The following is a 14,553-nucleotide window of genomic DNA, read 5'->3' on the forward strand; positions in this document are numbered from 1 at the left end:
GCCGTCCACAGTACCCCCCAGCACACTGCAGACCCCCCATATCTGGCTTTGTGCCCACTCGATGCCAGCAGCCCCTCCCCCCATTCATATGGCACTAAGAGACAGTGCCATAGATCTCCAAACATCCCCTATGGCCGTGAAGGCCCCACTGAGGACCACAGGTTGAGACCATGTGTCCCTACGCCCCTGTCACCCCACCAAGCCTTCAGCCTGTGTCTTGACGACGTCCTCCTGCGCAAAACCACAGGAACACAGCACATTATGGGGCATCTCAGTAAGAAGGTGTTAGGAAGGATTAACTATAGGACTTAGGCGTGCATTATGCAGTTTTGAGGGTGTTCAAGGAAATGGGGTTTTGCTCAAGAGGTGCCGGCAGGAGGTAGGTGTAGCGGAGAGATCGGGGATCTTAATACATCTTTTCTAGAAGGGGAGAAAGGTAGGGTGGCAGCCGCGATGGGTAGGAAGCCGCAGTACTCGCGGTGACCTGAAGAGGGAGCCGGTGGGCCCTGGGGGCTCGGACCAGGTGGATGGAGTGAGGGGGGCTGGGGGTATCTCCCTCCAAGGCGGTCGGCGGTCTGGCCGGTTGCTGGTGCTCTGTGAACTTGTGCATGAGAATATCATGGCCTCCATGGGCTCAGAACGGGAGAGGCACAAAATTGGAAGGTTGCCCTAAAACTCAGCGATCAAGATAAATGATATTTTTAGTGGAGTCTTTTTTTTTTTTTAAAGTGGCCTGGCAGGGTCCCCAGATGTCTGTGGCCTTTTTGGCCCAGAGGCTTTGTGGGGACAGGTAAGCTACAGGTTTTGCTTGTTCACTTTGTTTTTGACACAGGCTGGAGGGAGGAAGAATCTTGAACCTTGGGTTAGCGCCCGAATCTCTGACCTGGAGACCCCGCCCACCTAACAACCCACTTTGCTCTTGCTGTTGGGCATCCGCCCGGCACTGATGGAAGTGACCAGCTTCTCTGCCTGGCTGGCCGGGGCCGGGGCCGGGGCCTGAGGCCAAGGCCCAGGGCCCGGGGTGACCCCTGAACCCCTCCAGCTAAGATCTGGCCTGGCCTCAAAGGCCGGGCTCGGTCTGTGAGGGGAAAGGGACACAAAGGCAGAACCAGGGGCGTGTCCGGGCGAGAACAGCTCTGGGCAGCAGCGTCCCCAGGAGAGGAAGCTGCACTTTGCACGTGCTGCTTGGTCGGAGATGCTTCTGGAAAGGTTCCCTCCCTCGGCCTGGCGGGAGTAGCTGCTGGGCTTTACGAGGAACACACAGAGCTTTGGTTTCAGAGGGCTGGGCGTCCTGACGTAGTCCCCTCTCAGCAGAAGCCACTGGCTGGGTCTTTTTAAGTCTTTCTCCTAATGTTTCCTTATCTGTAAGACAAGGGCAACCGTATGTCCCTTCCGGGGATAGAGTCAGCTCTGGGGGCCTGGCCCCAACGGCCCAGAAAGAAAGCTTGTTGTTTTGATGGAAACCGGGGTCTCTTCTCCAGTGGGAGGGTGGCTCGGACCAGGAGGCCCATCTCCCCGAGTTGCGCGCTTGGCTTCCACCTTGGAAACCGCCTCGCGGGGGGGATGGGGGGGACAGTCCTCGGGGAGCCACCTGTCCCAGGAGGAGAGGGGGCAGGTGGGGTGCTCTGCGTCTAGGCGTCATTAGGACCCCGTGAGGACTTGGGACGGGATCGTCATGGTGAGACTCGCTCCCTTACAGAGCTGCAGCCATTTTCAGAAGAAAACGGAAAAAGGAAGCCACCCGAGGTGTCACAGGTGTTAAACTTGACCTGCAAATAAGTACAGAAAAGTGCCCGTTTGGAACATGGCTTTATTGGCTTGCTCTCTTCCCCAAGAAAGACACTAATGATCTTTGCTTGTTTGTTTGTTTTGAAACTTACATTTGCAATGTCTTTTCTGAATTTACACGAGGTGGTGGCCGCTGAGAAGGCCGCTCGGGCTCCCTGTCGTGTCAGGGCTTGGCCTGGGGCCTGTGACATCCTCACGCAAGGGGCGTCTCCTTAGGGGCCGCCTTTCGGGGCCTGGGGAGGCCCCGGGCCCAGAGATGCCATCACACCCTCCTGCCACCCCCCACCCCCCCGCCGTCTGGGAGAGGCTGAGAAAGGAAATGCACTTGGCAGAAATAAAACTCAACAGCACGGGAGGAGTCTCGGGAATGAGGAGCAGCCCTCATGCTGAGCACAGGATCTTTATTCGTTAAGCCATCAGGCCCCAGGCATCAGCTTTCAGCGGAAGGGCTTGCCAGGAGCAGGGTGGGAGAAAAGCAGGGAGGAGCGGCCGCGGCCGGCCCCGCAGAGGACGCAGGCAGGGTCCCCCGGAGCACAGAAGGTCGCATTCCAGGGTGTCCGGGGCCGGTGGGCGTCGCTTCAAAATGTGCATTCTGGAAACAAAGCGCAGACGTGCATCACCACCACCAACCTTGGCTCCACCCACCAGGTGCCCCGCTTCTCAAGGTCAAGACAGCCTCCAAGGTCAGCGCCTTGGGCTGCATTCTCCCCCAGTCCCTGGAGAAGTGTTGAGGGTCCGGCCTCGTGGAGAATAGCACGTGTCCCCCCAGAACAAGGGGTTCAGGCAGATGATATGAGATGGCATCATCTCAAGGCCCCCACCAGCGCCCAAAGGAAAGGGTGTAGCCCCCCCACCGCCCCCACTGAGGGGCCACAAAGTAGGGCAACAGCCAGCAGAGAGGCAACGGGCAGCTCCCTCCTGGTCCCAGAGCTGTATCTGGGCCTCTGCCCCGATTTGCCGGGAAGGGGCAGGGAGCCCCAGGGCCGTGGGCAGGGCCCCATCATTGCTCAGGAGGCTGGCTTGCGGCCCCACTCCCTGCTTACGGCGGGGGGGGGGGGGGGGGGGGGGGGGGGCGGGGGGGCGGGGACACAGGGCGAGTGCTGGCTCCAGGAAGGTGGAGCCCGTGCCCTTCTCAGAAGATGAGCTGGCCCTTGGACTTCCAGGGGGCTCACAGCAGACCTCACGCCCAAGATTCGAGGTGGGACCGGGGAGCCGGGCTACGAACCACCCACGTGCACAGACACCTGCTCGCGGCCGACGTGGGGTTCCCCAGGGCGGCCATCCCGCACCCCGCTGCACACCGAGGGAGGGAGGGGTGCATCGCGGTGGGGGCAGGGCGGGGAAGGTCGCGGGGTGTGGACAGGCGCCAGGGCTCCGTGCCCGGTGCTGCCACCATCTGCCGTCTGCCGGGAGCGCGTCACAGATGACGATGCTTTGTTTGCCGAGCGAGGCCTCGAATGTCGGCCCAACTTCCCAAACCCGTGTGTTTTCCACTTCTCTCCAGGATGGTTTTTAAACTAGTTCCCTGGACACAGTGCCTTGACTTTGAGCACCTTTTTGAAACGACTGCTTTCATAGTTCGCACAAACCGCCGAGCAAAGGGACGGCAGGGGACGGCCCCTGGCAGCTGACCTCCCTGTGCACGACGCCTCTGGCTGAGGCCCCCTCCCCGATGGACAGTCACGGTGCTGGCCGTCCCGCCCGGGTGCGCGTGGCTTCCTGGGGATCTGGAGGCTTCCCGGGGGGGCCCGGGAGGGACACGGGTCTCGCGGGGCCTCTCACCTGTGTCCTGCAGAGGCTTGAAGCACCAAGGCACCTCGGGGATGCTGGAGTCAAAGCAGCAGCCCCTGTTGACACACTGCTCGGGGCTGATATCGGGGTAGCCACAGTCCACCCTGTTCTTGGCCGGCACGGCACACAGGTTCTCCGCTGTCCCAAACAAAGCCCAGTCAGCGGCCGGAGCCCTTGCCGGCCCGGGGTGTTGGCTGCTGCCTTCATTTGGCAAGTTTGCAACCGCCCCCAGCCTCTGGGTTCGAAGCACGTGACCCCACCCGCACCCCAGCATCGGCTCGAGGAGCACCCTCCTCCCACGCACACTTCTGTATGCTCTGTGGGGACTCTGGCCTCTGCCAGGGCGCCCCCCTCTCTCGTGTGCCCCTGGAGCCTTGTCGGGAAGTCCATGGCCCCGGGTCCCTCCGGCTGGCAGGAGCCCGTGGGAATCTGGGGGCTCCTGAACCCCGAAACAAATTCCCCTTCACTGTGTTATCAACACAAACTGCCCCCTTAAAAAAAAGGAATAGTGTAAGAGGAGATGCACGTTCAGTACAGAAAACCACAGCGCGTGCTATTTTCCATTTCTTTCCTGTGTCCCCCTGTCCCCCAGGCACTTGGCTGGTCACGACGTCCTCCTGGGACATCCTCCTGTCCTCAATACTCGTTGAAGCAAGCCTATAGTGTCTAAAGTTCTGCAAAATCTGGGACGCCTGGGTGGCTCGGTTGGTTAAGCGTCCGACTTCAGCTCAGGTGACAATCTCGTAGTTCACAGGTTCGAGCCCCGTGTCGGGCTCTGTGCCGACAGCTCAGAGCCTGGAGCTGCTACGGATTCTGTGCCTCCCTCGCTCTCTGCCCCTCCCCCCACTTGTACACTCTCTCTCCTTCAAAAATACATAAACATTAAAAAAAAATTCAAGTTCCGCCAAGTCGGCCTCATTGCCTCATGGGATTTTCCTTAGGAAAACAGAACCACGTGAAGTGTCTAAAATCCCACTCTATTGTGCCAGGCGGTAATGCCTCAACCCGCTGGTTTCCCCAGCCAGATTTGCTCACACTGGGATCCCAGAGGCACTGTGGCATGAAGGGCACCTCCTGGGCTGTAGGGGTCGCAAAGCTGTCCTGGTGACTCTGACAGGCACCACGTTTGGGACCACTGCCTTTGACCCCTGATAATAGCCACGCCCTAATTTCTTCAAAGCTGGGTGGGTGGGACAGCCGCCCTCCCCCCACCTGCAGGGACAACGCCACGGCCAGGTGAAAACCGTGTGCTGAAAATGCTCTTCAGGAATCCGTGTTTGTCAGTCTTTCCTTTCTGCCTTGCAAGTGCGCCAGAACGGTGCGTGAAGACCTACAGTGTCGCTCAGAAACCTGCAGCCAAGAAGGCGGTGGGGTGGCCGGCCGGCCAGGCAGACCTGGGTTCTAATCCCGGTTTCAACACTGGTGGGGAGGGGGTGCCTGCAGCCAGTTACTAACTTTCTGAGCCTCAGCTACCTCGTCTGTAAACAGCAAGACCCAGTTTGTAGGGCTATTGGGAAGGAACATGTGTGTCTACTAAATGGCAATTATAAATCAATGTGGGGGCTTGATCACTTTCCTCTAGCCCCCAGAAAGCCCCCCCACACACACCCCCCGAGCCTGGACCTAGCGTCCCTTCTCCTCCTCCTATGTCCCCCCCACCCCCGCCGCCTCCTGGCCCCTCCTTCCTACAGAGCGAAGTCAGAACGGTACTCACACAGGCCCACATACTCGTCAGCCAAGCTGGAGGACCCCAAGGCCAGGACCAATGCCAGCAGCCAGAGCACTCTGGCCTCCATGGTCACGGGCGGGCTCTGGGCACCCGACCGCTCAGAGGACGTGCTGCGTCGGCCGAGCAGACTCATTTATACCCCTGTGTTTGTACAAGGGCTCTGCCTTCTGTTTGTTTGGGGACGGCCCTTCCCTCTGGCTCCGGCTGCTGCCTGCACGGGACTGTGAAGTCCCCCAGCGGCCCGTCTTCCTGCGGGGGAGACAGCAAGTCCACCCCACCACTGTGGCAGCAAGCAAGCCTGGAGGTCAGGCTCCAGTCTCCGGGTTACAGTCCTCTACCGGGAGCCGGGATGAGCCGGGATTAGCCCGGCCTGGAGGCCAGGGTGAAGGCTCGGCACCTCCGTGGCCACAGCGCCCAGGCCACATTTAATCCCAGACCCTCAGGTGCTTGAAAAGTCAGCGAGTCAGCACTGTGCGCACGGGTCTCGTCTCTCCTTCGAAACTCTTGAAATTCCTACCCTTTCTTTTTGTATTGTTTCCAGTAAGACTTATTTCTACCATTAACTACACTTTAATAAATGTGTTAAATAAACGAATTCGCTATAGTGATAACATTTAATGTAATCAACTGTAATCTTTTGATAAAAACAGAATGAGCGCAGTAAGTTTGAAAAATCAGACCGTGCAGGGGCACCTGGTGGTTCAGTCGGTTAAGCGTCAGACTCTTTGATCTGGGCTCAGGTCTCGATCTCACGGTTCGTAAGGTCGAGCCCGGTGGCGGGTTCTGTGCTGATAGCACAGAGCCTGCTCGGGATTCTCTCCCTCCCCCCCTTCTCTGTGCCCCTCCCCTGCTCTCTCTCTGTCTCTAAAGAAATAAACTAAAAATAAATAAATAAAAATCACACGATACAAAAAAGCCCTCTCCTGTCTAGAGGTATCGGTTTCACACTTTCTTAGGTATTTTTCCAGAAATGCTCTCTCTAGATCTAAGCACATTTTTAAGCCAAATGAGAACTTACTGGATACCTTTGCTCAGCTTGCTTTTTTTATTTTTTAAATAAAGGAGATTATTTTATTTTATTTTATTTTATTTTTTTAAATTTTTTTTTTCAACGTTTATTTATTTTTGGGACAGAGAGAGACAGAGCATGAACGGGGGAGGGGCAGAGAGAGAGGGAGACACAGAATCGGAAACAGGCTCCAGGCTCTGAGCCATCAGCCCAGAGCCCGACGCGGGGCTCGAACTCCCGGACCGCGAGATCGTGACCTGGCTGAAGTCGGACACTCAACCGACTGCGCCACCCAGGCGCCCCAAAGGAGATTATTTTATAATAGCCGATCAAAACAAGGTGGGGAAAAAATATACCCATTTTCTGGAGGAATGAACTATGGCTCACAATGTAAGGTGCCTGTCAGGGGTTACTCTCGTAGACCTGGGATTCAGGGAGCTGTCTTGGACCCGGCGCAGGTGCACCTGGCTGGTCGCCTCAGCCCCCGAGGTAGGGGGGTGGGGTCGGAGGGAGACCTGGGCCACCCCTGAGTTTGTGCACAGAGCTGTTCTCCACCCGGTGACTGACGGGGCCTGACCGTGCACACGCTGGCACAGGCCTGGGGTCCACCTTGTGCAGCAAGCCCATGAGAAACGGACCCGAGGCGAGGCTCACCGTCTGGTTTCCCGTTCCTTCCAAGACAAGGGCAGGCTGAAGACAGAGCAAAGTCTGTGTTGTTTTCAGAGCTTGCTTTGTTCCCAGAAGGCGAGCGTGCACCCAAGCTAACAGATGGCATGGTCTTTGTTATTAAATATCATCATATGGGGCGCCCGCCCGGGTGGCTCAGTCGGTTAAGCACGACTTCGGCTCAGGCCATGATCTCACAGTTCATGGGTTCAAACCCAATGTTGGGCTCTGTGCTGACCGCTCAGAGCCTGGAGCCTGCTTGGGATTCCGTCTCCGTTTCTGCCCCTCCCCTGCTTGCACTCTGTCTCTCTCTCTCTCTCTCTCTCTCTCTCTCTCTCTCTCAAAATAATAAATAAATATTTACAATAATGGTCATCATAGAGAAAATCCCTGGGAGCCTTTTCTGGCCAGACCGCTGCCTTCCTGCCCCCACGGTACCCCCAGGCCCGGCATCATCGTGGAGCTGAGCCAGGTTCCAGGAAGATGCAAACACCCCAGAAACGGGCTTAGAGGGAACACCTATTTGAACTGTCAGAGCGCCTTGGCCTCCACCCGACTGCACTTAGAATCACTGGGGGAGCTGGAGCCATGTCGGAGCTGGTCCCCTGCCTCCCCCCAGCTCGGGAAGACCCCTCAGATTGCAGCCAGTGCCCAGAACCACCACCACCGCCAAAAAACAGCTGGTGTTTTGCTTTCAGTCTAACTCAGTTCACGTGGACAGAGCCTGGGGCTTGGGATGAGTGACAAATCCCTGTCCTTGAAGAGTCCTCCGTGGGGAGATCAGGCCATGTGGTAGTTATGATGGGAGGGTGAGACATTTGGTCCTGAGTCACTTTACCACTTGTGCCTCGGTTTCCCAGCCTGTCCCGTAGCACCTCATCCACAGGGCTGCACACTTAGGTAATGCAGAGCTAAGCCAGGCACCTGGGGACACATGGCGATCAGCAGGTGTGGCACGGCAGGTGCAGAGGCCGGGGGTCTGGGCTCGTGGACCCCAGATGTGATACAAGGGCAGCTGTGGTCTGGCCGGGGCGGGGCGGGGGGGGCGTGCAGCAGGAGCACAGCTGGGTGAGAGGACAGTGAGCTTGAACTGGCACAGGGGCACTGGAGCGTCGGGTAAATGTTTGTGGGGAGGGAATTCCTGTGTGTTCCTTTCCTCGGTGCTAGGGAACCCTCGACCCAGGGGCAGAGGATGGGATCCAAAGAGCCCGCCCTGCCTTCCAGAGCTCGTGGGCTCACTGTCTTACCCCAGCCTCCCTGTTTGGGGCGGGGGGAGGGGGGTGGTTCAACTTCTAGGAGTGAACGAAAACCAGGGCCAGAGCTGGTCGCCAGCCACACCCTGACAGGTGGCTGCCGCGGGAGTCCCTGAACCCAGGGTGAGCACATCCTGGCACCTGCTGGGATCTCTCTCCTTCCTCCTGCTCTGAAGCCTTATCTCTGCCTGCACTGTCCTGGGATCCCTCCCCTACCTGCCCTGGGCCCTGTGTGCTGGTGTCCCAGGGAAGGTGAGGGTCTCCTGGACGGGTCCAGAAGCAGGCCGTCTGGCCCTGAGCACTGGGTCTGCAACCTTCCCACCTGCGGAGTGCATGGCCACTGGCATGTATATGTCACGGGCGTGGACTGACCGTGGATCAAGGGCAAGGTGCGTGGCCTGCTAACGTTGGAGCCTCTGGACCCCGGGCAGCACCCCTGGCCTCAGAGCCCACAGCCCACAGTCCATGGGGGAGAGTAAGCCTTGACACGTGCATTGCGATACACTGCGGAAGCTTCTCCCTGGGAGAGCGATCTGAACTGGGTTTTGAGAGTGAATAGGAGCCTCCAGATGTGTGAGGGTCACAGGGCGCTCCAGACAGGCACTGCTAACCCACACAAACACAGAGTCAACGTGGCCTCCCAGGCTTATATGCTCCGGGCTACCTCTCAGCTCACTAGCACCGTCCCTCCTGGTTCCTCCAGCCAGCAGAGAGCCAGATGGAGGGGTGGACTCGCAGTCCTGTTAATCGGGGCGCTTGGGTTCGCCCCTGGGATCACACACCTCCCTGGGGAGAGTCCTATCCACCGGCTGTCATACCGTTCCACAGCTGCCTTGGGTGTGGGCACCTCCCTCTGTGTCCTGCACAGAGTTTCCTCCTGCTTCCTGGAGAGAGACTTCCAGACCCTTCCTGGAGGCTCCCGTCTTTGGCGTGGTTTACTCGGAGGACAAATCGGGGGAGTGGAGCTGTGCAGATGAGTCTCCCCACAACTCTGGAGGGGGAGGGGGAGAGGACAGAGGGTCCTGGTGAGTCAGAACAGAAGCCAGGAGCCCTAGGATGCCCCTCAAAGACCTAGGGTCTCCTGCTCCCAACACTGGGTCACTGTCTGTCCTGCTACAAACAGGCGCATGGGACAAACCCGGGGTGTTTTGGAGAAACCTATGTTTAGCCCAAAGTCTACAGCTGGCGGTTTCGGCCACAGCACCCCTCACCCCGGAGCGCCTCTGGGTTTGAGCTATTGCATCAACCCCAGGTGCTGTTACGACAAGGAAGCTTCCCAGCCATGAGTTAGCCGGTGACCAGGACACCCAAAGGAACAGAGATAAGTCAGGAATAAACAGAACTAAGAGCCGGGAGGCAGATGTGCCTGGGGCTCCTGGCCCCTCCTTGACAGCCCCTCCTTTCAGACCCGGAAGGGCCTCTCTTGAGCCGCTGGATGGGCTCCAACAGGAAACCAAGGCTCTGGCAGCGCACGGACACCGGGACGCGGATGTGCCCCCGGCTGGCACCTGGTGCGAGCCAGCCCTCAGCGCTGCTCTGAGCCGCGTCCCAGGAGGACAGCCGGGGAAGGGCGGAAGATGGTCCCCTGCCAGCCGGGCCGGACAAGCCCCTGTGCTCTCGGGCTTCAGATTTGCCTGTGAATCAGATCGTTGTCACTAAGTGACTTCCAAGAGTGCCAGGATGGATAGCATCCTCCCCGGATTCATACCCTTCCTGGAAGCTCAGAGCGTGGCCGTATTTGGAATTGGGTTATTGCGAGTGTAATGATTTAAGTTGAGACGAGGTCAGACGGGAGCAGGGTGACCCTTCATCCACTATGACTGGTGTCCCTGTAAGAAGAGAAACACAGACACGCAGGGAGACAGCAGGTGACCACGGAGGCGGGGCTGAGGTGATGCAGCTAAGAACAAGAATGCCAAGGGCAGCGTGCAGCCACCAGGGCTGGAGGAGGCAGGAAGGACCCTCCCCCGGTGCCTCGGGAGGGAGCACGGCTTGTCTGGATTGCAGACTTCCCGCTGTGGCCAGAACCACCTAGTGTGATGGCCTCTGCTATGGCAGCCCCAGGGCTCGGCGCATCTGGCTCTGAGATCTACCTTCACTGGAAATTTTCTCACAAGGGGGGAGGGAAGAACACAGTTAAAAGACCCAGGCCCGGGTCCCTCCCCTTACCCACCCTGGCTGGCACTTGGCGCCCCTGCACCTGAGACCCTGTCCGACCATAGGCCTGTGCCTCCACGGTGTCCCGGGCCTGCCTCCGCCCTCCCTGTGCACATTCCATTGCTGGTCTCTGTGAATCACCGGCCCTTCGTAATCAATCACCAATGTTTGCAGAATCCTTTCCTGCGCTCTGCACCTCACCCAAATAATCCCCATGGAGGCTTTGTTCTAACTTCCTCGTCTCAGGGGAGGCTAAGACAACACCAGCGGGAGGGCAGCTGCAAGAGCCCCACACCCTGGTCAAAGCCGGGCCAGCCTCCACCAGCCTCGAGGCCAGGGGAGACCCTTTAGGGAGGTGACCGTGTCATGACTTGTCCAAACTGGGACGCTTCTCAGAGCATGCAGGGCACTAGTAATAATTATGCCGGGAGAAGACTTGTGAACAGGGATCGATCGTCCTAAGCCAATAGGGTGAGGGCCACCTGCCGAGAGGGCCACCCACCAGCCCCCGCACTGGGTGGTGGCCATTTTTGAGTCTGTGGACTTTGATGGAGCACAGGAACAGGCACTCGGCAAAGCTCGGAAACCACACGAGCCGTGTGATCAAACATGAGTGTGTCAGGCTCCGCCGTGTTCTGACATACGTGTTGTGTGCCAATGGGCAACTTGCGTGTGGAGACGAGGGTGCGTGTCCGGCCCTTAGTGTGCTCAGGCTGCCGTAACAGAAGCCCGTGGACGGGGTAGCTTATTAACAGTGCTGATTTCTCATGGCTCTGGAGCCTGGAGGTCCAGGGTCATGGCACCAGCACGGTTGCCTTCTGCTAGGGCTGTCTTCTTGGTTCACAGACGGTGCTTTCTTGCTCACAGATGTTTCCGCCTCACACGGTGGAAGAACAGAGGGCAAAAGGGGTTAGAAATAAACAAAGCCTCTGGGACAGTATGAAAAGGTCTAACAGAAATAAAAAAGAAAAAAAAAAGTTGAGAAAAAAAATGAACAGCGCTGGGTTTCTGAAAAGGTTAAAAAAACAATACATTTCTTTAAGTTTATTTATTTTTGAGAGAGCCAGAGACAGAGAGAAAGAGAGAGAGAGAATCCCAAAACCCAAGCAGGTTCCATGCTGACAGCATGGAGCCTGACACGGGGCTCGAACCCACGAACTGCAAGATCGTGACCTGAGCCGAAGTCCGACGCTTAAATGACTGAGCCACCCAGACGCCCCTCGATATGTTTCTAATTAGACCGATCAAGAAAAAAATGACAGAGAACACAAATTACTAATATCGGAAATGAAAATGGGCTATCACTATAGTCCTACAGACATTAAAAGGAAAATCAGGTTATGTTCAGAATAATATTCATATTAATTAATATCTACACCAACAAATTTGATGACTCAGATAAAACGGACAAATTCCTTGAAAAACACAACTTATCAAGTGGACACAAGAATAAGTAAAAAATCTAAATAGCCTTATTTCTCTGGAAAATTTTGAAGTTCCTATCAAAAAACCTTTCTGCGAAGTAAATTTCAGGTTCAGGTAGTTTCATTGTTTGATTCTATCAGCAAGCTCCCTTCTTAGACAAACTTAGAAAGAAGATGAGGAAGGGCCATTTCCCAACTCATTTTATGGGACAACATATACCTAATACCAAACCCTGACAGACCATCATGAACATAGATCAGGAATATTAACAAAATATTAGCAAGCTGAACCAGAAACATACAAAAACAGTAACACACCACGGATGAGAAGGGTTTATCTAATGAAAACAAAGTAGGGTTAACATCAAATAATCAATCAATGCAATTCACCACATTAGTTAAAGAAAGTGAAAATTAAAAATGTGATCATTTCAATGAGTGCTTTAAAAGCATTTGATGGGGCGCCTGGGTGGCGCAGTCGGTTAAGCGTCCGACTTCAGCCAGGTCACGATCTCGCGGTCCGTGAGTTCGAGCCCCGCGTCAGGCTCTGGGCTGATGGCTCAGAGCCTGGAGCCTGTTTCCGATTCTGTGTCTCCCTCTCTCTCTGCCCCTTCCCCGTTCATGCTCTGTCTCTCTCTGTCCCAAAAATAAATAAACGTTGAAAAAAAAAAAAAAAAAAGCATTTGATGAAGTTCATACTCACACATGATGAAGACTTTTAGACAACGAGGAGTAGAGAGGAACCTTTTACAGCTGATAAAGGGCATCTACCAAAAAACATCACAGTGTCATGCTTCGTGGAGAAAAATGAACATTCTCCCGTAAGGTTGGGACCGAGGCAAGGATTCTTACCTTCATTTCAATTTAACATTGTCATGGTGGTTCTGATAGATGTAGTAAGGCAAGAGAAAGAAAGGCATAAAGATCACAAAAGAAGAAATAAAATTGCCTTTATTCACGGATGATAGTTTTACTTCCAATTGTTTGTTGCTAACATGTAAAATCACAATTCTTGTTTTTTTAATGTTTATTTAGTTTTGAGAGAGAGGGTGCAAGTAGGGGAGGGGCAGAGAGAGAGGGGGACAGAGGACGCAAAGCAGGCTCCTTGCTGACAGCAGAGAGCCCCATGCAGGGCTCGAATTCATGAACCTTGACATCACGACCTAAGCTGAAGTCAGATGCTTAAATGACTGAGGCACCCAGGTGCCCCCACCATTCATTTTTTTAAGTTTATTTATTTTGAAAGAGAGAGAGAGAGAGAGAGAGAGGGAGAGAGAGAGAGAGCATGCGCACACGTGTACATGCACGCGTGGGGGAGGGGCAGAGAGAGAGGGAGGGAGAGAATCCCAAGCAGGCTCTATGCTGTCAGCATGAAGCCGGACAAACGGCTCCTTCCCACAAACTGGGCGGTCACAACCTGAGCAGAGATCAAGAATCAAACACTTAACCGACTGAGCCACGCAGGCGCCCCAAACACAATCCATTTTTTATATTAACTTTGTATCCTTTAAAGATTTCTTGGGATTTTCTAAAATAGTGCACATTGTGAAGGTACAGTTGTTAGGTTTGATTGGATTAAAATGAAGGCTATCTATTCAGGAAGACATGACAGATGAATAAAAAAGCCAAGCCACGAACTAGGAAAAGATATTTGAAACCAATGTACTTGACAAAGGATCACTATCAAGGATACATAAAGAACTTCTACAAACCAACGAAAGCAAGACAAACATGGTTTTGAAAGTAGACACATAAGGATGGAGAGAGGCCCAGTGTCACTCATAGTTGGGAATTACAAAATAAACTGACATTAACACACCATTTCACTCACATGGTTCGTACCCATATCATGAAATACTGACAAGGGTATAGAGAAATAGGAACTCTTCCTCAAAGTCGCTGAGTGTAATTAGCACATCTACTTTGACCACCATTTTGACAACTCCTAGTAAATGGAACAAGTGCATGTTGTTTTGATAGGAAGAAATCGGGAATAATAATAATCTAATCACTCAGTCGGTTGAGCACCCGATTTGGCTCAGGTCATGATCTCATGGACTTGAGATTGAGCCCCACATCAGGTGCCACATCTGGCTCTACAATGGGTGTGGAGCCTGCTTAAGATGTTCCCTCCCTCCCTCTCTCTCTCTCTCTCTCTTTCCCTCTGCCCCTTCCCCACTCTTACACACGTACCTGTGTGTTCTCTCTGTCTCAAAAAATAATATACCTAATTGCTTATCAATAGGAGAATGCATCCCACATTAAAATGGATGAATCAAACCAATTTTTATCAATAGGGATAAATTTCAGAAGTTAAGTATAAAATGTAAGATGAAAAGCCTACATATTATAATACCATTTCTGATGATTTAAACAACAATAACAAACATTACACACTGTTCATGGATATGCATGTGAATAATATACAGTGACTTCAGGATGGTGGTTAGCTCCAGGAAGGGAGAGAAAAGAATGGGTAAAGGGGCATTTTTATTGTTTTATTTCTTTTTGTAAAATGAGAGCTATCAAGGTGAATAGAAAAAAGTCCAACATGGATAAATCTGGGTATTGTGCATTTGGATGACTACTGCATTATATACAGTTTGAGGAAAATCTGGCTACGGAAAAAAGTTTTTTAGAAAAAAAATAATTTTAATTAAAACATCATGTGCTTCCAAACAATTTAAGCAATTTTTTAAATGTTTATTTATTTTTGAGAGAGAGAGAGCGTGAGCA

The 14,553-nt window shown here is 54.2% G+C and overlaps 1 protein-coding gene across 1 annotated transcript; it reads right to left on the reverse strand.

Moving 5' to 3' along the window:
• Positions 1-2,147: 2,147 nt before the first annotated feature.
• On the reverse strand, positions 2,148-5,451 carry TFF3 (trefoil factor 3). Its single transcript, XM_025913912.2, has 3 exons — positions 5,294-5,451; positions 3,571-3,717; positions 2,148-2,380 (listed from the first exon to the last, which is right to left on the reverse strand). Exons 1-3 carry the CDS (start codon positions 5,439-5,441, stop codon positions 2,367-2,369), a joined length of 309 nt encoding a protein of 102 aa, XP_025769697.2. The 5' UTR covers positions 5,442-5,451; the 3' UTR covers positions 2,148-2,366.
• Positions 5,452-14,553: the final 9,102 nt, after the last annotated feature.

The sequence above is a fragment of the Puma concolor genome, chromosome C2, assembly GCF_028749965.1.
Source record: "Puma concolor isolate L17-30 chromosome C2, mPumCon1.1.hap2, whole genome shotgun sequence".
Lineage (NCBI taxonomy): Eukaryota > Metazoa > Chordata > Mammalia > Carnivora > Felidae > Puma > Puma concolor.